The sequence below is a fragment of the Carettochelys insculpta genome, chromosome 1, assembly GCF_033958435.1.
Source record: "Carettochelys insculpta isolate YL-2023 chromosome 1, ASM3395843v1, whole genome shotgun sequence".
Lineage (NCBI taxonomy): Eukaryota > Metazoa > Chordata > Testudines > Carettochelyidae > Carettochelys > Carettochelys insculpta.
In genome coordinates this window covers 36836755-36863177 of record NC_134137.1, presented here as the reverse complement: position 1 = coordinate 36863177, position 26423 = coordinate 36836755, and the positions used below count along the sequence as shown (strand labels likewise).

Here is a 26423-nt window from a genome sequence, read left to right as displayed (position 1 = left end):
TTGGCTAGTACCAGTGATTGATACGCCTACACATAGTCCCTGAAGAGGAATCACACACCCATAAGAAAAGAATGTCTAAATTATCTCCACCTTGCAGGTGTGAATTAAGCCTTTGAAACTCCCTGTGAGAACTAGCGTCACGAGATGATCTAACATAATTGACATCTTTAAAGATAAGGAAGAGTGTATGTGACGCAAGAGGTATAAAGAAGGGTCCGGCAGCCCACTCTAATTCAGCTCCAATTACCTATACCTGCCAGTCAGGGAGGTCTTTGCCACCCGAGGTCCCAGGGGACGCCCTCCTCATACTCTTCTTCCCGAGGGACTGAGTGACCAACACTGGTCACACCAAGTCGGGTAATGCAGGGGTGAGAATAAGACCTGCTATGTGTTTTGCTTTTGCGTGCATTTAATAATAGATCTATGAATTAAAGTACTTTTGTTATATGCTAGCTGCTTGTAACCTACGAAGTGAAATATAAGCCTTGTAACCATAAGAGTTAAGCTTTTGCCTATCAAATAAATAGTAACTGTTTAAGTTTTTAACCTGACTCTTCCTGTTACTGTGCAAACTGAACACAAATAAAAGAACCCCAGCCGGTTTTCAGCCGTATTAGCATGGTCACTGGTGAGACATACTGAGAGCTGAGCGCTGAGTCATGCTGCCTGCACGGGGTAGACTCTTGGAGCACGCGTCAGCCTCCCTGGCTGCCCAGTGTGAAGGGACTTGCTGTCCAAGCAGTCAAAGACTTGGGTGAAGGAGGCTCTCAGTATAACCCTTGGGGTGCCCGTCAGCCTCCCTGGCTGCCGGCTGCAAAGGGACTTTCCGTCCTACCAGTTAAAGACTCGGGTGATAAATCCTTGGGGCATCCGTCAGCTGCCCCTGGCTGCCCGCTGCCAAGGGACTGTCTGTCCTAGCAGTTAAAGACTCAGATGAAATAAGGGCACACGTGGTACCTCACCCCCGGCCATCGGCTAACAAGGGATAGGGATAAATGATCAGTTTCACAATAGAGATCCTCTCTAGGCCTTTCCCTTGCTCCCAGAGCTCACGAAATCTTACACTGGAAACCCTGACCAAGTTTTAACATTTGTACAACATGAGTGGGAAGAATTCATATATAAGGACTGCCTCTTTTGAGGTCTACTCAGTTTGGGTTATGGCAGGGATGAGGGGAATCACAGAATGATAGGGCTGGAAGGGACCTCAGGAGGACATCTAGTCCAGCCCCCTGCTTCAAGCAGGATCAACCCCCACTAAGTCATCCCAGCCAGGACCTTGTCAAGCTGGGACTTAAAAACCTTGAGGGATGGAGAATCCACCACCTCTCTAGGCCACACATTCCAATGCTTCACCACCCTCCTGGTGAAGTTTTTCCTAATATCTAACCAATACCTCTCCCTCTTCAACTTCAGACCATTACTCCTTGTTCTGCCATCTGACACCACTGAGAACAGTTTCTCACCCTCCTCTATAGAGCTGCCCTTCAGGAAGTTGAAGGCTGCTATTAAATCACCCCTAAGTCTTCTCTTCTGTAAACTAAACAAGCCCAAATCCCTCAGCCTATCCTCAGCGGTCTTGTGCTCCAGCCCCTTAATCATTTTTGAAAACAACAAGAAGTCTTGTGGCACCGTATAGACTAATTGATATTTTGGAGCATAAGTTTTGGCAGGCAAAGACATGCTTCATCAGATGCATGAGTGGGGGGAGGTTTAAAGGGGTATTTAAAGAGTGGGGTCCCAGTGCCCTCCCTCTTCCTGGGACCCCCCTCTTTAAATACCCCTCTGAAACCAACCCCTCACTCATGCATCTGATGAAGCGTGTCTTTGCCCACAAAAGCTTATGCTCCAAAATATCAGTTAGTCTATAAGGTGCCACAAGACTTCTTATTGTTCTCAAAGCTACAGACTAACATGGCTACCTCTTTCATACTTAATCATTTTTGTTGCTCTCCGCTGAACCTGCTCCAGCAAATCCACATCCTTTTTGTACTGGGGGGCCCAAAACAAGACACAATATTCCAGATGTGGCCTCACCAGTGCTGAATAGAGAGGAATAACTACTTCTCTCGATCTGCTCGCATTGCTCCTTCTAATGCACCCTAGTATGCCGTTAGCCCTCTTGGCTACAAGGGCACACTGTTTACTCATATCCAGCCTGTCATCCACCATAACCCATAGGTCCCTTTCCATCATACTGCTGCTGAGCCAGTCGGTCCACAGCCTGTAACAATGTTTGGGATTCTTCCACCCCAGGTGCAGGACTCTACATTTCTCCTTGCTGAACCGCATCAGATTTCTTTTGGCCCAGTCCTCCAATGTATCCAGGTCACTCTGGATTCTCTCTCTACCTTTCAATGCATCTACCTCTCCCCCTAGTTTTGCGTCATCCGCAAAGTTGCCAAGGATGCAATCCAGTCCCTCATCCAGCTCATTAATAAAGAAGTTGAATAACACCAGCCCCAGAACTGAGCCTTGCAGTACTCCGCTTGAAACTGACCGCCATCCAGATATTGAGCCATTACCCATTGGGGCCCAATGTCAGCCAGCTTTCTATCCATTTTATAGTCCATGGATCCAATCTATATTTCCTTAACTAATGGACCAGAATGGTGAGGGAGACGGTATCAAAAGCTTTGCTGAGGTCAAGGTATATCACATTCACTGACTTCCCCACATCCACAGGGCTTGTTACCTGGTCATAGAAGCTAATCAGATTGGTCAGGCAGGACTTGCTGCTGGTGAATCCATGATGGCTACTTTTGATCACTTTCCCCTCTTCCAAGTGCTTCAAAATGGATTCCTTGAGGATTCCCTCCATTATTCTCCCAGGGATTGAGGTAAGGCTGACCGGTCTATAGTTCTCTGGATTGTCCTTCTTTCCTTTTTTAAAGATGGGCACCATGTTTGCCTTTTCCCAGTCATCTGCTATCTCCCCTGATCTCCAAGAGTCTTCAAAGATAATGGCCAAAGGTTTAGCAATGAGCTCTGCCAATTCCCTCAGTACCCTGGGGTGCATTAAATCCAGACCCATGGATTTGTGTACATCTAGTTTTTCTAGATAGCTCAGAACTTGTTCCTTGCCCACAGATGGCTGCCTTCCACCTTCACATACTGCATTGTCTAGGACCATCATGTGGGAGTTGACTTTGTCCATGAAGACTGAGGCAAAAAAAGCATTGAGTACTTCAGCTTTTCCTGCATCATCTGTCATTAGGTTACCTCTCTCATCCAATACCGGCCCCACACCTTCTCTGATAACCCGTTTATTGTTAACATGCCTGTAGAAACCCTTCTTGTTACTCTTCACATCCCTTGCCAGCTGCAGCACCAATTGTGCTTTCACTTTCCTGATTACTCCCTGGCATTCTCCAGCTGTATGTTTATACTCCTCCTTGGTCAATTGTCCATGTTTCCATTTCTAATATGCATCCTTTTTGAGTTTAAGCTGCCTACAGATCTCCCTGTTAAGCCAAGCTGGTTGCCTACCATGTTTGCATTTCTTACTATGCAGTGGGATCATTTGTTCCTGTGCCTTCAGCAAGACTTCTTTAAAATGCTGCCAGTTCTCTTGAACTCTTTTCCCCTTCATCTTCATTTCCCAAGGTTTCCTGCTCATCAGTTCTCTCAGGGAGACGAAGTCTGCTCTTTTGAAATCAAGGGTCTGCATGCTACTGCTCACCTTTCTTCCTTTTGTCTGGATCCCGAAATCTACGATCTCATGGTGGCTGTAGACCAGGTTTCCACCCTCTTCTATTTCGCCTACTAGTTGCTCCTTGTTTGTGAGCAGCAGGTCAAGTCTTGTAAGCTTTATGACAATCAGTTCTTGGCAACTGGGTTGGTTTAGTATTTGAACTGACCATGCTCAAGCTATGGCAGGAAAACACGGTGACCATGGAACTAGAATCAAGTTGATTCAATACTCCAGGCATTTGAGAACATTATTCACTTCACTGGGAAGCGGTAGTGCTAAAGAGAATGTCAGTGGAATTGCATAAGGTACTTGATGAGGCTATAAAGTTATGACCTTTATTAAAGATGAACCCTCCTTGCTACTTTAAGTGATGGAGCAGGAACTCATCACTGACCACTCCTCTTCCACTCTGAAGTTCACTACCTTTCATGGGGTAAATTGTGAATCATATGTCTAAGCTCAAAGAAGACAAAGGTTTTCCATCATGAATGTGGCTCTTCCTTTACAAAATTTCCATGACCAGCATAGTCTGGCTGTGAATGCTTCTTAGCAGGAGCAGAATATAACTTATTAACCTGAGGATTTTGAACAGGGGGAGAATTCCTGGTATTAACCACTGAGTTAATGCATATGTAATGAAAATGTGGCATACATGAAACATATCACTAAAATCAAACTATACTGCAGTATGACCAGTGTATTTGTTTATCCACAAAGGCATCAAATCCTGCATTGATATTTGCCCATTCTTATCTATGCACCAAATACTTTGGGACTTACTCATAGGTGCTAAATCAAGTAAGATTGCAAGTCTCTGTGCAACAGGGGCCCCAGATCCATGACACATCTTTCTAAAAACATACTCCAGAAATCAATGACAAGATATGGGACTGATGTAGGAATTAATAGGTGATTTTTCTTTTGCCCGTGTTGTACATAAAATCAGGTCCCTTCTGAATATTAGTCTATTCTGTGTTTCATTTTTCATTCACCCCCAACATCTGCTCTACCGTTTCTCTTTTTCTCTAAGAAGTGATCTACTGACAACTGTTGAGCGTTTTTCTACAAATTTACCAGACAGTGAAGTAAAAAGCACATCTGTAATTCTCAGCGTGGCTCCTTCAGCTTCTCTCTCTTCACAGATAAGAATATCTGGCGGATACATGTCCCAATCACATTAACTCTTATAAATAATTACCAGTGGTTCTGATGCAATAGCTCTCCTGTTGTCCTAGTCTATTTAATAGGATCAGTTGCCTGGGCTTTAGTTTTTTTCTGGTCTCATGCTGCTTTATGATCACTCCCTGTCATTGTTATCTGATATTGCACTAAGCCCTCCATTACTGTGATGATTCTTAGATATGATGAGCCACATTTTAGCTGCCTTCTCAGGGTATTTATTCTTAGCTCCTGACACTCTGCAGACCTCACCATTTGTGAAGAGCAAGATTCATGCACAAAACCTTTACAGTATAAGTTAAATCAAACAGAATCCCTTTATTTTCTTCTATTCCACAAACTACCCACTAATCAAGGCCATGTGAAACATTTGATACTTTTACCTCACTTGGCATACTGGCAGCTCTATTTCATACTGGTAGTGCTAAATTGTTTCTAAAGCATTATGTGTATAAAAACCTTAAATTAATGCTCACATTAGCCTTGTTTGGTAGGCAGGTACTATAACAAAGGTGGTACATGGTATAACGTACCATTCCTATTACAAAGATAGGAAAACTGAGTTGGAAAGATTAAATGACTTTTCACTGGTCAGAGAGGGAATCTCAGGAGTTGCAGGCTCTGAACCCATGTATTCTAATTGTTGAGCTATTAGTACAAGATACGTACAGAAGGGAGTGGATAACAAAATTCTCTGCAGCACCGAAGAGCATGGGATGACAGGAGGCATGAGTGAATGCATATAAAAACATTCTATTGCCATTTCAAACTGAAGAGTTTGATGCCTCATTTATATTGATATGCATTAAAGAATAGGATTTATTTCTCTGGATTCACTATAACCAGATAAAAATGGAGGAATATCAATATTTTCCAGTACAGACAAGCTAACATTTTATCTAATTACGAGTAACTGAAAACATCTCAGATTTCTGTTTATGTAACAATTCCAGTAGAAACATTCACTTAAGAGCCAAGCCATGAAAAGTGAGCTCTTTTTTAGAAACACAGGTTACTGTCCTGCACAAAAAAGTTTTACAAACTTCTTAACAAGCTATATCATCTCAAAATATGGACTATAGAACACAAAAAGTAACATATGCATAATACTTGGTTTCTCTTGGTGACAAATTGATACAGCTAATAAACAGAATGAAACATTTAATATTATTCAGGCAATAAACGACCAGGAAGAAATTTGGCTATTGCAAAAGGAAAACCAAAAACCAAACACCATTATTGTGCAGAATGCTTGTAACATGGAACATTCTGATAGCTAATTTTCTCTTCACTAGACCTACTTTTGCTAGGATACTGATTGGATACAGACACACATAATCACATATTTCAGGTGCCTGTCTGCCTCATTCATCAAGGCACAACTGCTTTTTCTTGGAAATCTTACTCTTTGTTGCATAAAGGGTGACAGTTAATTTTTGATATTACTACTTTGGAGTCTCCTGGCTACCTGTATTATGGGAAGTGTGAAGTTATTAAATCATATTATGAAATGATTTGTATTGTCAAGGAGGCTAACGTAATTTCCACAGAAAATTTTTCAAAGAGTGAAAAAACATTATCTGAATAGAAAAGAAAGGCAAGTCATTATTTTTGCCTGTCTGCTCACATATTATGATATATTTACATAGTATCATAATTCTGTAAGGTCCTTTTCAAATGCCTATGTCTAAGGGCATGAAGTCTAGGATTAGACAAACATATGCAGATACAGGAAGGGAAGAGAGATAAGGAAAAGAAGTACCAGGATGAAAACTAATTTAAACAGTGAGACTTATATAACATAGCAAATCATACATTGCGATTTTTTTTTCAGACAGAAGCAAGTGAGGACGAGACATCACAGGAACGGATTTATTGGTAGATATTAAGGCAAAGGAAATACATTTTGAGGACGCATTTGAAAGAGGAAAATGGTGATTTTCAAGGGTACAAACTGACTTTTAATAGGAGTTGATCACCTAACTGCCATTGTGCTTTTGAAAATCTCTGCCTGGCCCAAACCAGCAAAACATTCAAGCATGTTTTTCACTTGAAGCAGATGAGCAGTTCTGTTCTAGTCGATGTGTCCTGGACTCTTACTGTACAGGAAGGGGAAGTAACTTCTGGTACACCTACCACAGAACACCTTGTAAAAAGACAGTAGGTGGGCAGATGAAAAGAAACCCAAGGCAAGAAGAGTAGATGACCACGTAAGTTTGTGAAGCCAAAAAATAGGAGTGAAAGTTACAGTGGACAAGATATAAGAGTTGAAATTAAAAGGGCCACAATGGATTTTTGAAGAGCAAAAGTGTAAAAGACAACAAGATGAGATTCTTTAAGCAAACAGAAGCAGGAGGCTTGCAAAAGAATGGTCAGGTCTACTGGACTGCCAGGAGTTAAAAGGGAGCAGTCAAGTTAGAGTGAAACTAAAGTACAGGTTAAAACCCCCATATCCGGCATTCTCTCGTCCAGCAACACCTGGACCATGGATCTTCCAGGGCCAGAGAGTTGTGGGGCTGGGAGGAGGAGGGGCCAACCAGACCAGTGGCAGGAGCCCAGGTTAGGGCACCCACAGCTGGTCTGGTAGCAAGGAGTAGGGCCAGCAGCAGCCAGGGAGCCGTGGTCAGGTTTGGGAAGCTGGCAACCCAGGCCAGGAGTGGAGGCTCATTGCCAGGGTTGAGTGAAAAGTCCCAGAAAGTCACATCTTGGGAAAGCTACAGTTGGGAAGGGGTGGCTGGAAAGCCAGTGGGGGCAGGGGTGGGGAAGTAGCAGGCGATGGTGGGAAGGGGAGCCCAGATGCAGAGGTTGGAGGCCAGCAGGGGGACAAAATAGACCTCTCTGGTCTGGCAAAATCCCTGGTCTGGGACTGCTCTGGTCCCAAGGTGCTGGACCAGGGAGGGTGAACCTGTGTGACTTTGCAGTAGAGGATCTGGGGACATAGCTGCCTTGGACCTCTTCTTGTTTGGAAATAAACAGGTGATCACAGAATCACAGGGCTGGAAGGGACCTCAGGAGGTCATTTAGTCCAGCCCCCTGCTTCAAGCAGGATCAACCCCCACTAAGTCATCCCAGCCAGGATCTTGTCATGCCAGGACTTAAAAACCTCAAGGGATGGAGAATCCACCACCTCTCTAGGACCACCCATCTGGTGAAGTAGTTTTTCCTAATATCTAACCTACACCCTTCCCTCTTCAACTTTAGATCATTAGTCTTTGCTCTGCCTTCTGACACCACTGAGAACAGTTTCTCAACCTCCTTTTTAGAGCTCCCTTTCAAGAAGCTGAAGGCTGCTATTAAATCACCTCTAAGTCTTCTCTTCTGTAAACTAAACAAGCCCAGATCCCTCAGCCTATCCTCAGAGGTCTTGTGCTCCAGACCCTTAATCATTTTTGTTGCACTCCGCTGAACCTGTTCCAGCAAATCCACATCCTTTTTATACTGGGGGTCCCAAAACTGGACACAATATTCCAGACGTGGCCTCACCAGTGCCGAATAAAGAGGAATAATTACTTCTCTAGATCTGCTTGAAATGCTCCTCCTAATGCACCCTAGTATGCCGTTAGCCTTCTTGGCTACAAGGGCACACTGTTTACTCATATCCAGCCTGTCATCCACCATAACCCATAGGTCCCTTTCCATCATACTGCTGCTGAGCCAGTCAGTCCCCAGCCTGTAACAATGTTTGGGATTCTTCCACCCCAGGTGGAGGACTCTACACTTCTCCTTTTTGAACCGCATCAGATTTCTTTTGGCCCAGTCTTCCAATTTATTCAGGTCACTCTGGATTCTCTCTCTACCCTCCAACGAATCTACCTCTCCCCCTAGTTTTGTGTCATCCGCAAACTTGCTGAGGGTGCAATCCAGTCCCTCATCCAGGTCATTAATAAAGATGTTGGATAACACCGGCCCCAGAACTGAGCCTTGCGGCACTCTGCTTGAAACAGACCACCATCCAGACATTGAGCCATTGACCACTACCCGTTGGGCCTGACCATCAAGCCAGCATTCTATCCCTCTTATAGTCCAAGGATCCAATCCATATTTCCTTAACTTATGGACAAGAATGTTGTGGGAGACGGTATCAAAAGCCTTGCTGAAGGCAAGGTATATCACATTCACTGACTTCCCCACATCCACAGAGCTTGTTACCTCATCATAGAAGCTAATCAGATTAGTCAGGCAGGACTTGCCCCGATGAATCCATGTTGGCTACTTTTGATCACTTTCCCCTCTTCCAAGTGCTTCAAAATGGATTCCTTGAGGATTCCCTCCATTATTTTCCCAGGGATTGAGGTAAGGCTGACCGGTCTATAGTTCTCTGGATTGTCCTTCTTTCCTTTTTTAAAGATGGGCACTACGTTTGCCTTCTTCCAGTCATCCGGTATCTCCCCTGATCTCCAAGAGTCTTCAAGGATAATGGCCAAAGGTTCAGCAATGAGCACTGCCAATTTCCTCAGTACCCTGGGGTGCATTAAATCCAGACCCACGGACTTGTGCACATCTAGTTTTTCTAGATAGCTCAGAACTTGTTCCTTGCCCACAGATGGCTGCCCTCCACCTTCACATACTGCATCGTCTAGGACTGTCATGGGGAAGTTGACTTTGTCTGTGAAGACTGACGCAAAAAAAGCATTGAGTACTTCAGCTTTTCCTGCATCATCTGTCACTAGGTTACCTCCCTCATCCAGTAACAGCCCCACACCTTCTCTGATAACCTGTTTATTGTTAACATGCCTGTAGAAACCCTTCTTGTTACTCTTCACATCCCTTGCCAGCTATGAATGATGCTATGAATGACTGAACAGTTAGAAGATGATGTGGTGAAACAAACTGATAACTCAAAAAATAGTAAAGTCATTTGGTTCAGATGTTATATTCCCAAGAGTTCTGAAGGGACCTGATATAGAAAGTTGCTGAATTGCTAAGAAAATCTGATAATTTCTCATTAAAAACAGACATTTTTCCTGGGCATGCCGTAGTTCAACACCATGGCCACATGCTACTCCTGAGAGCGGCCAGCTGCTGCCCTGTCTCTGGGTGTCCCAGGCGAGGAGGGGAGCAGTTGGTCTCCATGTGCTGCCTGTACAGGCAAGCACTGCCCCCACAATTCCTACTGACTGTGAACTGGCCAATGAGAGCTGTGAGGATGGTACTGAGGGCAGGGGCAGTGCACAGAGCCCCCTTCCCAATATAGGGGTGTGCAGAGATATGGCAGCAGCTGAGCCCTGCTTTGCCACTGGACTTTTTTGAGGCCTGGAGATCACGAATCAGTAGCAGCGATTCCAGAAGAGACCAGCTGACTGTGACTGACGGGTGAGTGGCTGCTGTTTTAGAGCATAAAGAAGCAAATAAAGGAAATTTAGGTCTTTTAAAAAAACAGCTCCCTGCAAAAGGGCAGCCAAAGAGTCACATGCAGCTCTGGAGCCACAGGTTGCCAAGCCCTGTGATAGCATCCAATTACAGGTTAAACCTCTCTAGTCCAGAACTCTCTCATCTGGCAAACTCAATAATCTGGCACGTTGGATTGGATGACCACTCGCGAGTGCAGCCAAGGTTCCCATGGTCCCATAAAGTTTGTTTACAGCCACTAGTCCTGGCTCTCAGTGTTCTACATGGTTATTTAGCTTTAATTTATCCCTAAATGTCTTCTAAGAGCCCAACACACGGTGGAAGTGGAAGTAGAGTGGTTCAAAATATTTACCTCCAGTTGTCTCGAAAATTCTCTTGTCCAGCACCAGTCAGGTCCTGAGGGTGCTGGATGAAAGAGGTTCAACCCGTAGTATGTTTTTTGCAAAGGAAAATATTGTCACACAAATCTTTTAAAATTCTCTGGGCATGTCAAAGTGGTGGATAAAAGAGCATGGGTTGATGTAACGTATAAAGACTTCAAAAGAGGCTTTTGTCACAGTCTTGCCCACAAGACTCCCAATGCCACCAGATGTCACGGAGCTGTGAGATTTGACTCTCATTCAGCAGGAAAAACAGAACATATATTAGTCGACAGGGACACAGCATAGACCAAACTTGTCAGTGCAGAAGTAGTCATACAGTCAATCTTGGGGATTCAGCCAAGACTCCCAAGTCAACTGCTCACTTCCAATTCAAACCAGCCAGGCCCCTGCTCCCTCCTATGTCCTGTTTCCTAGAGAAGAAGGGTATCATCTGGTTGCTTTGGTTACAAATGGAACAGGGCCGATTATGTACATTTAAGAAGTCACCTCACCGAACCTGCATCACCAACGATGCACTGATGCTGTGCCTGGAGAAACTGAGGCACCCACCTCGTGATAATACAGGGCAGTAGGAAACACATGCAATCTAACCAGGGAACTAAAATCCTCATACTCCCAGCTTCATCCCATCTCTCCCCTCTTTGAGACCGACCTGAGCAGGGTCACTTAGACAGTGACTTGGGGAAATTCTGGACCTTCCCTGTTTGATTGGGCATCAGCTGTAACACTGCTGCTCCACAAAGATTTGCACTGGATCAAATATTGGTTAGGACACAGAAAGCCAAAAATAGGATTCAATGGTAAATTTTCAACAGAGTAAAAGGCTAACAGTGAGTGCCCCAAGGCCATGGGCTTGGTCTTGTGGTGTTTAGCATATTTGTTAATGATCTGGAAAGGGTGGATGAGCTGTGAGGTAACAAAAAATTGTACACAAGAGAGTTATTCACATCAGTCAGGGCCAGAGAGGATGCTCAGGAACTTCAAAGAGACCTAAACATGCTAGGGGAATGGACAAGAAGATGGCAATTGAAGTAGTGCACATTGGAGGGGGAAAAAAATATCAAACAAAAAAAACTCACTTATCTTATCAGGTTCTAAATTAACTACAGGTTGCACCTCCCTTGTCTGGCATGGTCAGGACCTGACAGGTCCTGAATAAGAGAATTTGCTGGATGGAGGAAGGTCCAGGGCTTCTGCCCCAACACATCCCTGCTCTCCTAGCGCTGCTGTGGCCCCAGCCTCCCGCACCTCGTACTCCAACTCTAGCCTGGGCTTCCTGATGCTGCCAGGGGGCTCCAGCTCCTGCCCACTGGGTGTTGCAGGACAGCCAGAGGACTCCAGCTCTGTGCCCTTGGCCCCAAAGGGCAGGAGTGGGGGCTCTTGCTCCCACCCCATGGTGCAGTGGGGCAGGCAGGGGCTTTAGTTCCCAGCCTTGTGCTACCGCAGGGCAGGGGGAATCTCCAGTTCCCAGCCTTGCTCTGTCGCGGGGTATATAGCAGCTCCTGCACCAGACCCCGTGCTGCATTGGCCCCCTGCACTGCCACAGGGTGGGGGGCAGAAGGCTCTGCTCCCACCTCCCATGCTGCCACGGGACACTTCACCAGCCTGGTACTCTCTTGGCCTGGAATGGATGTTGCCAGATGGAGAGTACTGGATCTGAGAGGGGATCTGGGAGAGTACTGGATCTGTATCAACTCAGGAAAGGGAGCTGGGTATCACCGTGGTTGGTTCAAAGGAAACCTCTGTTCGGTCTGCAACTAAGGTGAAGAAGCCACAGGAGATATTCAGACACACAAGGAACTGGGTGAAAAAATAACTGAATGCTTTTATATAAATTAATGGCATTGCCTCAACTGCAATACTATGTGGAGCACTCATCACCTTGCCCAAAAAGGGCAGTGCAGACCTGGAAGGTGTTCAGAGAAGAGCAACAAGAATGATCAAGGGCCTGGAAACATGTACCACGTGAAGAGAGACTGAAAAGACTAGGAGAAAGGGAAATACATACATAAAGGCCTAACATAAGAACATAAGAATGGCCATACTGGGTCAGACCAAAGGTCCATCCAGCCCAGCATCCCATCTGCCGACGGTGGCCAATGCCAGGTGCCCCAGAGAAGGAGAACAGAAGACAATGATCAAGTGATTTATCTCCTGCCATCCATCTCCTGCCCTTGTTATGAAGGCTAGGGCACCATACTTTATCCCTGGCTAATAGCCATTTATGGACCTAACCTGCAAAAATTTATCAAGCTCTTTTTTAAACCCTAATAGAGTCCTGGCCTTCACAGCCTCCTTGGGCAAGGAGTTCCACAGATTGACTGTGCGCTGTGTGAAGAAAAATTTCCTTTTATTAGTTTTGAACCTACTACCCATCAATTTCATTTGGTGTCCCCTAGTTCTTGTATTATGGGAAAAGGTAAATAATTTTTCTATATTCACTGTCTCCACACCATTCATGATTTTATATACCTCTATCATATCGCCCCTCAATCGCCTCTTTTCCAAACTGAAAAGTCCCAGTCTCTCTAGCCTCTCCCCATATGGGACCCTTTCCAAGCCCCTAATCATCTTAGTCGCCCTTTTCTGAACCTTTTCTAATGCCAATATATCTTTTTTGAGGTGAGGAGACCACATCTGCACGCAGTACTCAAGATGTGGGCGTACCATAGTTTTATATAGGGGAAGTATGATATCTTTTGTCTTATTATCGATCCCTTTTTTAATAATTCCTAACATCCTATTTGCCTTACTAACTGCCGCTGCACACTGCGTGGATGTCTTCAGAGAACTATCCACTATTACGTATTACGTATACATACTACATGAACATTTTGGGAACTTTACTCCATATAAACTCAGCTAAATCAATGGATGGAATCATAAGAATGGCTTTGATCATCACTTCAGTTACATTGGTATTAATTCAGGCCCTGGGAGCCAGACTGAGAACAGTTTTACAAATTAGTCCCATTTAATAAATACAATCACTTTCTGGGAAACTCCCAGGCTCTGAGTTATGATTCTCTTCCTAGTTGCCAGTTCTTTATGCACAAAATTTTATCCTGCATTTTACAAGTCTGATGTAATTTTCAAGTACTTACCTTTTCAGGTAAAACCAAACCAAACAACAAAGGAACAAAACAACCTGGAATAGCCAAAATTAACAAACAAAAGGGGGAAAATAAGCCCACATCCAAGCCCACACTCTCAAACAGCACATAGGCAAAAATAATGGTGGAATTACTTGACCAAATGCTTGATTAGGATGTCCAGCATCTCTCTGTTCTTATCGGGTAATTTATGAACAAGTGCATGTACTGCCTCAACTCTGTAGTTTTGGTCATCAGATTCTGTTAAATAAAAATATGGAGAATGTTTTTAAAGTCTACCCAAAGATGTGTGTAAGGATCATGTTGATAAGAATGTAGCAGCACACATGACACAATACAATAAGGCAAACTATCAATCTACTCTCAAAACAGCCTTTCAAAAATCTGAGAACAATTCAGGTATATTTATTGCGTGAACCTTCTGGGAATTGCACTTTAAATGAACGCACTTAAAACAGTGGGTGAAACCCTAGAGTTACTGAAGCCAGCAGAGGTTTGGCCATTGATTTTAACAGAGACAGGATTTGATCCAATAATCTTTAAATCATCTAATTGCCCCTTTATAATTACTCTTACGGTGGTTTGAGGAGAAATGAGGATAGTTAACATTTTATGTATTTGTAAGTATCGGGAAAAAAAACCCTGAAAAATTAGGGTTGGACAAACACAGAACCTCAGTTCTAGCATTTAGTAACTTTTGAGTGGTTGACTTTGGAACCTTCACATTCTTTTAAAAGAGATTGTGTGTGTGAAGGCGAGAGAGAATATTATGAACATACATTGATTTTTGAGTTCCTTTGGGGCAGGTACTGTCTTTTTATTATGTTAGCAAAGAACCCACCACCGTGAGCTCAGCCAGGGTTTGTGAGTGGGCTTGTCAGAGCTAATGCATAACAAATACATAATATTATCTAGGTATATATAATGTTCTATACTGAAATACAGTCACTTAAATCATTACTTCGATCATTTCTAACAAAAGTAGATGGAACAAGGGAAGATACATTGTAGGGAAATTTCTCCAGAAACAATCACTAAGGCTATTACTCTCCTGAAGACTTACTAATTTCTTTAGTAGTTTACTTACTAACGGCAACAATGAAATCCTTGTGCAACTTGAAGGTCATCAGTGGCTCTGTAAGACACCTGGGCATGAAATTAAAAAAAAAAAAAAAGCATTACTTTTTAAAATCCTTTCCCATATTGTACTGATGTTGCCGCTATTTCAATATGATTTTATATGATGCCAAACACTTGGCATCTGAGTGCCAGATAATTACGTCCAATGAAATGAAATGAATTCACTGTCTACAGACTACAACCAAAGCACCATTTAGTTACATGCAAGGTCTGACATAAATCTTCTCTAGCTATATCCAGCACCATTCTGCGAGTAACTTTAAGAGAGATGTTAGTACAGAACAAAGACCCGACTGCCTTCTCATTTACAAAGTTATAAAATCAGGAATAACTCCACTGAGTTATCAGCAGTTTTGCCTAAGGTGGAAAAATAAGGGGACAAATAGGCTTTAAACCTCAGCAGGTGAAATCCAAATAGATCATGAAGACCCCAGTTTGGCAATGAAATCATGACGTTTAGTGAACTGGGAAAATTCTTCATTTAAAAGGCCATATAAGAATTGTTGGCAGTCATAAAATAACATTATTACTGCTATTTCTTGTTTTAAAACAGTAGTATTAATAACCATCAACCTCACCCTAACCAAGATGTTCAAAAGTGATTGCAGATTTAGATGCCTCCATTTTTGGGTGATCAATCTGATTGAGTTTAAGAACTTTGGATGGTGAGGCTGAACATCTTGCCTCTGCAAGCCTGGTCCCTTTAAATTGTCACAAATTGGTCCCCCAAAATTGATAAGCCCCAAATCAGTCACTCTACAAAATTATGACCCTTGTATTTTTAAGGGTTTCTAAGTTGCTGAAGGTTGAGCACGAATTTGCTAATTGTTTGGGGATATATTTAATCACAGTTCCTGTAAAGTGACCTGAATCAGAGGATATGAAATAAAAATTAACATTTATGCAGGGAGCCATTATTTTACCCTGGTCTAACAAAAAATTAGTGACACAACGCTGTGCAAATAAAGAAAGGATTTAACAAATGAGAAAGATTTCATTTCTCATACTACAAAGTTGAGATAAAAGATTTACACATCAACAAACGCAATTAACGTATCGCCCTCCACATGTAGGGTTTTATAGAGCACGAATGATTGAATTGCAAGGCAAAGAGGTAGCATAATGAAATGCAGATTCATTAACAAAAACAATTAACTGGGATATTATTAGGTCAGTCAATATCGCTACACATATTTAGTATTCTAAGGGGATGAAGGAGATGAAATACAATATCAATAAATAAGGATAAACAAGACAAGAAATGAGATACATGTGGAACATCACACTCACCTGAGGTAGTTTTTTAGTCCACTTGTTATTGTTTTATTGTCCCAAAGGTCCATATCAATATCCATATCAGGAGGAGATTTAGGGGCTGGTACAAAATTGAATTAGGAATGTGTTACACTTTGACTTTTATTACCCAGATTAGCTAACAACTTGAGCATATATTGAAAACCTATAATTTTTTGTCTAGTATCAGAAAAATGAACTAGCATCTAGTATATGGACATCTCAGCTATGTGCCCAACTTCAAAGAGCAAACTAAATCCAAAGTGATACAGGGGTTGCCAGTTCCTTTGGTTTTGATGAACAGCAAGAGGGAGGTTATATCAAAATTAGCAAGATAAGTGAAATCCCTGAGGTTCCAGAAGAAAAATGTTACAAATAAAGTAAACATTGAAATTACACAAAGAAAGGAATTTATAGATGAATTTAAATAACCCCAGCTGCAAAACAGAAACAAATCCAATGGATTTAATTTTTCTCAACTGCCTTTCTGGGTTACCTTTAGATCTGTGATTTGCACTAAATAACCACTTGTTTCTCAACTTAATTTAAGATACTGGGTTTTTTCTGACTGATAAAGACCCAAAGGTCCTAAGGTGCTTCAATGGGAGAGACTACCTCTCTCCTAGTGTCAGGCTGCCTTAGCCAGTAAACACAGTCCAGGTCGATTCCCCTAAATAGGGTTCTCAGGTCTGCCAGCAAAGTGTTCTCAGGAATGGAGCCATCATTCCAGAAGATGCTTGGCCTAGCTGACCACTAGGAGTTGATGCAATATACATCCATTTATGCATGCTGCTGTGGAATTAGTGTTCTATTAAATGGGGATGCTCTGAGTCCTGTGTTTCATAGAGGGTTTAGCCTTTTTGATCATTGGAAGGTAAACCTTTTTCTCCCCTTCTAATTTGTGTCGGGGTGTTGAGAGCTTTGGACAAATGTCTTCTTTATTTCTGAATAAAATCAAATTAATTAATTGTGAAAGATGCATATCTAACCACAGTCTGTGTATGTAATTTCACTGACTTTCTGAATAACTGAGTAACATTGTATGCAAATGGCCAGTTATATACATAGCCAGCTATTTGCCTGCTTACTCACTCAATTTGCGACCTAGAATTGCAAGTGTGAACTAAACTTACTATTGTACACACATTTTTGAGCAGAGACTGTGAAGAAAATCATGTCCATAATGTCCTTGGTAGATATTAGAGCTTTTCATGCAAAATCTTCCAAAACTTACAAAAGATGGTATTCATCAGCTTTTGCACTTTGGAGTTTACACCTCCTATTCTGTACAGCCCCAAGATTGTGATACCTAGATAGAGAAAATATAGAACGACAAACTGAGTACTGCTACCAACAATTCACCATGTTCATATAAAATGGACGCATTAGGGAGACGTTTGGGGGGCAACTTTTCATAGTGGTTTACGAGAGTTTAACCATCCATTAATTTGCAGCAAATTATGCGGATAAATTTCTGAATACCACTTTGGACAGTTTCACCCCATGATGAGAAATTACTGGATATAGTAAATTGAAATTGCACCATATTCTAAACAAATCTTAGCCACATGTTAATTAACTGAAACCCCACAAAGGGGTCCGGAGTTATGTTTGTCTGACTCATGTAAAGGCACCATGATAGCAGATACTGGAATGATGTCTGAGAGGTGAAAAATAACTTCCACAAAAACTCCAGAGGCATATCCTCACTTCTGAGCCCTGTTTTTACTTAGCAAGGAATTTAAACTTGTGTAACACAAGCTACTTCAATGGAAAAAGCAGTCAAGTAGCACTTTAAAGACTAGCAAAATAGTTTATTAGGTGAGCTTTCGTGGGACAGACCCACTTCTTCAGACCACAGCCAGACCAGAACAGACTCAGAACAGAACTGTTCTGGTCTGGCTATGGTCTGAAGAAGTGGGTCTGTCCCACGAAAGCTCACCCAATAAACTATTTTGCTAGTCTTTAAAGTGCTACTTGACTGCTTTTTGTTTTGACAGTGTATAGACTAGCACGGCCTCCTCTCTGTTACTGCTTCAGTGGAGTTATTCTGAATTTACACCAGCGCAAATGAGAAAAGAATAAGGTCCTGCATATGCAAATGTTGCTAACAATTACAATTACTTTTGTACAGAATTTACCGGTGATGGAAAGAATTCCATTTAAACATCTGTTTTTCTTATTTAGCTTCAGCACTACAGCTATTTTGTTGATGATGCACAAGTTTGTTTTAATTCATAGGGCCACAAAACAAGATAAAGTGACAGATACAGGTGCCAGCTGTCCTCAAATAGTTGAGACAGGCATGACCAAAATGCAAAAAATATTTTATATTGTGCAGGAAAATGCTTCTTGGATTATGTTCTCATTCAGGCCTTTATAATATTCCAGTCTAAATGATGGGAATTTTATGAAATATAGGGCTATGTCTACACTAGCCAAAAACTTCGAAATGACCATGCAAATGGCCATTTTCAAGTTTACTAATGGAGCACTGAAATACATATTCAGCACCTCATTAGCAAGCGCATGGCCGTGGCACGTCGAAATTGACACGGCTCACTGCCGCGCGGCTCGTCCAGACGGGGCTCCTTTTTGAAAGGACCCCGGCTACTTCGAAGTCCCCTTATTCCTATAAGCAGATGGCAATAAGGGGACTTCGAAGTAGGAGGGGGCCTTTCGAAAAGGAGCCCCGTCTGGACAAGCTGCACGGCGGCAAGCTGCGTCAATTTCGAAGTGGCGCAGCCGCCCGCATGCTAATGAGGCGCTGAATATGTATTTCAGCGCTTCATTAGTAAATTTCGAAATGGCCATGCAAATAGCCATTTCGAAGTTTCTGGCTAGTGCAGACATGGCCTAGGTGGACACAAATCTTGATTTAATCACTTTTTTTTTAAAACTCTTAGCACCTTTTACTATATAGATTGGCAAAGTTCTTTTCTGAGGACGTGTGAGAAAAGGAAAACAATTTGTTACAATTTCAAAAGCCTAAACAGGAGAATGCATCCAAAATTCAGCCAATTTATTTAGAAAATCATTCTTAATACATAGATTTAATTTTGATGTTATTAAATGTGGATTATTCGTCATATTAAATTTTATTATTTAATAATGCTTATATTTTTGTTGCCCGTTTCAACATGATAGTCCAAATTCTGCTTTCAGTAGGAAGCAGATGACCATATCAGTTTCAGAAAATTATGTCGGACCAACTGAGAACTGATTCATTCTGGCTGTGTCTACACTACAAAAATAACTTAATTGAGCAACTATACACACCCTACTTCAAAGTTAAACTTCGAAGTAGGGTACTACTCCATTCCTGGAAATGGAATGAGGACTTTGACAATGGGCTCCCTACTTCAAATTTAACTTCAAAGTAAGAGAAAATGTGTGCAGACTCTCTGATGGCTACTTCAAAGTAGCGTCTAACTTTGAAGTTAACTTCGAAGTTGGTTCCTAGGGCAGACGTATCCTCTGAGTAGTAAAATACTATACATTATGTAGCTGGACTATTAATGTGTTGCTTTTCCCACATAGAGCATACATTTCCTACTACAGGATGAACTGCTGTAATCTGGAACTCTCTCATCTGGCAACCTCTGTAATCTGGCATGATTTTAGTTAGCTGGACATCCACTTTTTATGAGTGTAGCTAAGTTACCTGTGGTCCCAATAAAGTTTGTTTACAGCTACTAACCGTGGCTCTCAGTGTTGTGTGCTGTTATTTAGCTGTAATTTACCCCAAATGTCTTCTAACAGCCCAGTAAGAAGTGAAAGTGTTAATAATGTGCTAGAAAATTTTGATCTCTAGTGGTCTGGCAAATTCTCTCACCCTGCACTGATCAGGTACCAAGCATGCTGGACAAGAGAGGTTCAACCTGTACTGAATTTCAGTTATTAAACCCAAACAATGGATAGAGAGGTGAAATGTATTCCTGGTACAAGGCAATTAAACTTAAGGGAGTATGATAGAATTTGTCCCACTATGCATTAAGTACAACTGAGTAGTACATTGACTGATAACCAGAAAGTGTTGGGTTTTTTTTTCGAAAACCGGAATTTGCTATAATTTATACTTTTTAAGCATTGTAAAGTAACCTATGCCAGAGAAAAACATGCATTCTAGGCAATAAAGAGTGTAATGTAATACATACCTCTTGTCTCTACAGCATGAATACATTTCCTCACAAAGTTAAAACCTGCTTCATTTAAGAACACTATAAATTGAAGAAAAATACATTATTTACTTTAATCTGGTGTGTTTAGCTACCTACATATTCATGTCAGAACCAGGTGTGAAACCTACAATTTTGTCCATAAAAGCATACCACCTACATGTAGCAACAATTCTTTGTATTATTGTTTAATTACATCTTCATCCAAAATTAATGTAATTAAACTTTTTGCTTAATTATGTTGACAAAAGTAGGCACTTTTCACCGACAACCTTCTGCCTCTACCAGATGAGGAAGAACATCTTTGTCAACAGATTCTGTTAACAAATAAGCTGTGTGGATTCTCCGGGTGCACTTCAGTCAACAGAGAGGGCTTCCAGTTCACTGTTTGCTGAGCTTCCAGTCTGCTGTTGCCCTGTTTGCTGAGCTTCCAGTCTGCCGTTATGTCAAGAGGGGGACGGGCAGTCTGGCTGCTCTATGTCAACAGAGTGGATCACTTTTTTGATCCACATTAGTGTATGGCTGCACTCTGCTGACAGCCATTTGTCGGAAAATCTCTTCTGTCGCAAACATTTGTTGACAGATGCTTCTAGTATAGCCATAGCCTAAGATAATGAACTAAACACAGTTGCTTCCAGTTTCTACAAGAAACTTTTCCTTCAGCTCAATACTTGCTTGTTCAGCTTTGAAGACCTACACAGGTGTTTAACTTCACAAACTGTGTAGTCCCATCAATTGAGTTAAATGAGACTACAAACCATACATTAAAATGAGCAAAACAAAAAGCAGTTAAGCAGCACTTTAAAGACTAGCAAAATGGTTTATTAGGTGAGCTTTCGTGGGACAGACCCACTTCTTCAGACCACGAAATACTGTCTGTCCCACGAAAGCTCACCTAATAAACTATTTTGCTAGTCTTTAAAGTGCTACTTGACTGCTTTTTGTTTTGATAGTGTATAGACTAGCACGGCTTCCTCTCTGTTACTATAAAAATGAGCATGCGTGGAAGGCTTTCCAGTACCAGGCCCTAGGACATGGATAATATATATTATGATTGTTTTCTTATATCTTAAAAATCATATAGTATGGTTGGGATTTTCAAAGGGAGTTATATACTAATCTCCCATTTATTTCCCTGGGAAAAGCAGTCAAGTAGCACTTTAAAGACTAGCAAAATAATTTATTAGGTGAGCTTTCGTGGGACAGACCCACTTCTTCAGACCATGGCCGGCCATACCAGAACAGATTCAATATTTAAGGCGCAGTATGGCTATGGTCTGCAGAAGTGGATGTGTCCCATGAAAGCTCACCTACTAAATTATTTTGCTACTCTTTAAAGTGCTACTTGACTGCTTTTTGTTTTGACAGTATACAGACTAGCACGGCTCCCTCTCTGTTATTATTTCCCTGGGGTTTAGGTGCATAATTTCCTTAGACTGCACTGAAAATCCCAAGCTTCAGTGAAAATTTTCTTGATCTGGATTCCCAAAAAAGGCAGACTGAACAAAAAGGTATTATGATAAAATTACTGGTGGGCAGACTCTGGAAGAACCTGTTGCGGGTTATACATTTATACGTATATACATTTTACACCACGTGAGTTTTTTAGGGAAACTGAAATATCAGGTTAAGCTGAACACAACATCTTTTCATGTGAGACTGAAAGCTAAAAAGAGATGATCATTCACAAAATTAAAACTGCCAGAACGTAGGAAAATAGCATTTGCTACCAACTTTAATTAGTGCATGTTTGGGCTTCAGTCTGCCTTGGAAATTGCCTGATACACTCTTAGAAAGACAGTGAACTTTACTGGAGACTCAAGTCAGGATAAGATCATTTCTAACCTGAACATTTCATTTCGTATAAAGGCAGCTGTTTAGGCTAAGGACTCACAAGTAACTAGATTTTCAAGGGAATAGAATTATCTATGCACTTTCTCTTTAGTTTGATGTGGTAACTCACTTTGATCTGTTTGTCCTTAGCAATAACCACTTAAATACTACTGTTTTGTTTAATAAAAGCTCTTTTGTTTCTAATCAAACTCCACATAAATTGTTGTTATCTGGCAAGGGCTACCACTGTGCGTATCTCCCTTTCATTGATAAAGGGGACTTACCAAATGAGTCCTCCCTTTGCAAATATTTTGCACACAAAAGGAGAAATTTATTCGGGGTTTTGGCCCCTTCCGGGGGTTGATTTCCTGGTTTGCCACGCTTTCGAACGGCATCCACCCACAGTGGGGGGGAAGAGCTTCTGCATTGCTCTGCAGGGGGCAGTAACTCCAACTCTGTGGTTATAGCTACACTACAGCAACCTTCAAAAGAAGTTTTTCCAGAAGATCTCTTCTGATAAAACTTCTTTTAAGAGAGTGCATCCACACACAATACAGCTGATTGAAAAAAAAATGGATCTGATCTTTCGATAGAGAGCATCTACACAGCTCTTGCTCTTTTGAAAGAAGGGGCCAGGGATAGAAAAATCCAGTGCCATGAGGACTGTTCTTCCGAGAAAAGGGCCCCCAGGGCATCTACAAACCCTTTTTTGAAAAGAATATTTCAGAAGAAGGTGCTCTTCCTGAGCCAGGAGTGGAAGAGGGTTTCTGGAAGAACAGAGGTGTTCTTTCAATTTACTTTCAAAAGAATGCATTTCGTGCATGGACGCTCCATGTATTCTTTCAAAAATGGCTGGATTTTCTGAAATCACTTGCTAGTGTAGATGCAGAGTGTGTCTTGGCTGGGGAAGACCAGAGGATCTGGCTCAGCAGGGACGTGTGGTATGGGTAACCCAAGAAAGCAAAAAAGATAGCATGATCGGCACACCAGAGAACATCCCAAGGGGTCTTCTATAACTGTACTCCGTGGCAATAGAAACTGAAGAATTTTTCACACCTGAGGTAATGATACTTGACACAGAATGCACTTGTTTTGTACCTTGACAGAAAAGAGTAATTTTTGGAAATATATGAAAATATGATAGGATATTTAATCCCAATATGCCTGAAAACAAGGACATTATATATCGTAGAAATCCTGGCATATTTAATCATTTTACAAAATTAAAAACAAACCAAAATAAAACACAACTTACTTTCTTCCTTCTTGCTAATAATAGCTGGCAAAGTGTAAATCTGAAAAAGAAAATATTGCAGTAAGAATGTTTGTGCCCCAGTGTTAGGTTTCTTAGTGTCAGCTCAGCTCTCAAGCCGGCGTGAACACAATCTGTATTAGCATATTGCTCTGGGCAGTCCTTGCTCCTGCCACTTATTTGCTATGAAGTCATTGCAAATGAGCTTAAAAAGGATAAAACTTAAAGGCTATGTCTACACTACCACCCCTTCGAAACAGGGATGCTAATGAGACACTTCAGGATACTCTAATGAGGCACTGCAATGAATATGCAGTGCCTCATTAGCTTAATGGCAGCCCCAGCACTTTAAAAGTGCTGCTTTCAATTGCATGCCACTTGTCTACAGAGGGTCCTTTTTGAAAGGACCTTGCACGCTTTGAAATCCCTTAGTTCTATAACCAAACAGGAATAAGGGAGACATGTGTGATCGAAAGCAGCACTTTTGAAGTGCTGCAGCTGCCATTATGTTAATGAGGTGCTGTATATTCATTGCCATGCCTCATTAGCATATCCCAAAGTGCCTCATTAGCATCCCCTTTTGAAAGCGGGGGGCTAGTGTAGACATAGCCTTAATGTTGCCTCCAGCCCGCAGTCTCTTCAATGAGCATAGTTAAGATACACATTTGGGTACTGGAAATATATTAGTGAATAGCCAGAATTGTAGATTTTTGTATTGTTATATGTGAACCCTGTTTACGCTTTCTCAGCCCTAACTCCTTGGTTGGACCAGTTTGGTGAGACCAGCTACCATCTAGCTCATAATTCTGAACAATCATTTGCTTCCTTTTGGGTCATTGTATTCAACAGAAACCTCAAGTGTGGGTTAATGACAGGACCAAAATCTCAAGTGAGCCTTCCCTAACCATCCATCAGCATCACCACACTTTATTTTCTCTGCAGCACCTTTCCAGTTGGTGATATTGCTGCTCAAAGACATTACACCTCCGACAACTTGTGCTCTTCAGCACAAACTAAAAAGTTGTATCTGGGCCAATGTACCCTGTATGCCAACCAATTATGATGTTGGCTGGACTGTCAATATCTCAATTAACATAAAAGTGTCCCGAAATGTGATAATAATTGAGATAGACTATTTTTCCTGCTTCACTATGATAGAGAAGTTACTCACCGTGGTAACGATGGTTCTTCGAGATGTGTCCCCGTGGGTGCTCCACGATAGGTGTCGGGCTCGCCCCGGCGCCGCAGATTGGATCTTTCCAGCAGTTTCTGCCGGACCGCGCATGCGCCGGTGCGCGCCGCTCCCTTGCGCACTCCCGGCCACGTGCGCGATCCGGTCCCCGCCAGTTCCTTGACCAACCGCCTCGGATGCTCCTGAAAAACACTAAACAGAGATACGAAGCGGGGAGGATGGGCGGGTGGTGGAGCACCCACGGGGACACATCTCGAAGAACCATCGTTACAGCGGTGAGTAACTTCTCTTTCTTCCTCGAGTGTCCCCGTGGGTGCTCCACGATAGGTGACTACCCAGCAGTAACCCAAGAAAGGAGGTGGGTAATCGGGTTATGTGCAGCTTGCCCCCGAAAGGACCGCTGTCAAGAGACGGGTATCCTCTTGGAATACCCTGTGTAGGGCATAATGCTTGGCGAAGGTGTCATAGGATGACCATGTCGCCGCTCTGCAGATGTCTTTTAGCGCAATGCCCTTGAAAAAGGCTGTTGATGCCGCCACCGCCCTGGTGGAGTGAGCCCTAGGCGGGGCCAGTAAAGGAGTCTTTCTAAGTTCGTAGCACATTTTTATACAGGATACGATGTGTTTCGATATTCTGTGTGAAGAGAGACCTTCTTCTTTTGATCTGGGAGTGAGAGAGACTAGGAGTCTATCCGTTTTTCGGAAGGACTTAGTCCTGTCTATATAAAAAGCCAGTGCCCTCCTCACGTCCCTGAGGTGTAGGCGCGCCTCTTTGTTGGAGTTATGAGGTTTTGGATAAAACGAGGGTAAGACTATAGGTTCGTTAATATGAAACTTTGAAGAAACTTTCGGAACAAAGGCTGGATGCAGCCGTAAGGTTACCGCCGCCTTCGAAAATACTGTGCAGGGTGGCGTTGCCATAACTGCCACGAGCTCGCTCACCCTGCAAGCTGACGTGATTGCAAGAAGGAAGGTTGTCTTTATCATAAGGAGACGGAGGGAAACTGTGGCTAAGGGTTCAAACGGTGGTCCCGTTAGCGCGTTAAGCACCAGGTCCAAGCTCCACGAAGGTGGAAGCGGTTTCCGAGGGGGGTACAGGTTTACCAGCCCCTTCAGGAATCTGGTAACCATGGGATGGGCGAACACCGTGGGCCCTTCCTCTTCGTGTTGGAAAGCCAATATAGCGGCAAGGTGGACCTTCAACGAGGATAGGGAGAGTCCGCCTCTCTTGAGGACCAGTAAGTATTCTAATATTACAGGTATAGGCACAGCAAGGGGAGCTAATTGCGTGGTAGAACACCATGCAGTGAATCGAGTCCATTTCTGCTTGTAGGTCTTCCTGGTGGAAGTCCTTCTGCTACTTTCTAGGACTTGTTGCACTCCCTCCGTACATGTGCTCTCTAGGGAGCTGAGCCATGGATTAACCATGCTTGCAGTCGCAGGCTTCGGGGGTGTGGGTGCACTATAGACCACTGGGCTTGCGTGAGCAGGTCCGGCGCCACCGGAAGGGGCATTGGTGGGCGGTCCAACATGCGCAGGAGTAAGGGGAACCATTGCTGTCGATCCCAAGTTGGGACTACTAGGATCATGCGGGCTCTCTCTCTCCTGGCTTTCTGCAAGACCTTGTGGATGAGCACTGTGGGAGGAAATGCGTAGAGCAGGGGGCCCTTCCACAAGACCGCGAATGCGTCCGCCAGGGACCCCCATCCCAGTCCTGCCCTGGAGCAGTATTGTGGGCACTTCTTGTTGCGATGAGTGGCAAACAGGTCTATCTGGGGAAACCCCCATGCATGAAAAATTGGTCGTAGCAGATCGGAA

At 42.7% G+C, this 26423-nt stretch overlaps 1 protein-coding gene across 2 annotated transcripts in view; it reads right to left on the bottom strand.

Moving 5' to 3' along the window:
- The window catches only part of ARHGAP42 (Rho GTPase activating protein 42), a 296232-nt gene that overhangs the window by 36818 nt on the left and 232991 nt on the right, over positions 1 to 26423 (bottom strand). For both annotated transcript variants that reach the window (XM_074984495.1, XM_074984504.1), the window contains 6 exons: positions 23418 to 23457; positions 20309 to 20371; positions 17386 to 17460; positions 16149 to 16233; positions 14806 to 14864; positions 13853 to 13958 (listed from right to left, as the gene is read on the bottom strand). In XM_074984495.1, the coding sequence (XP_074840596.1) occupies positions 13853 to 13958; positions 14806 to 14864; positions 16149 to 16233; positions 17386 to 17460; positions 20309 to 20371; positions 23418 to 23457 (428 nt within the window). The remainder of the gene's footprint in view (positions 1 to 13852; positions 13959 to 14805; positions 14865 to 16148; positions 16234 to 17385; positions 17461 to 20308; positions 20372 to 23417; positions 23458 to 26423) is intronic.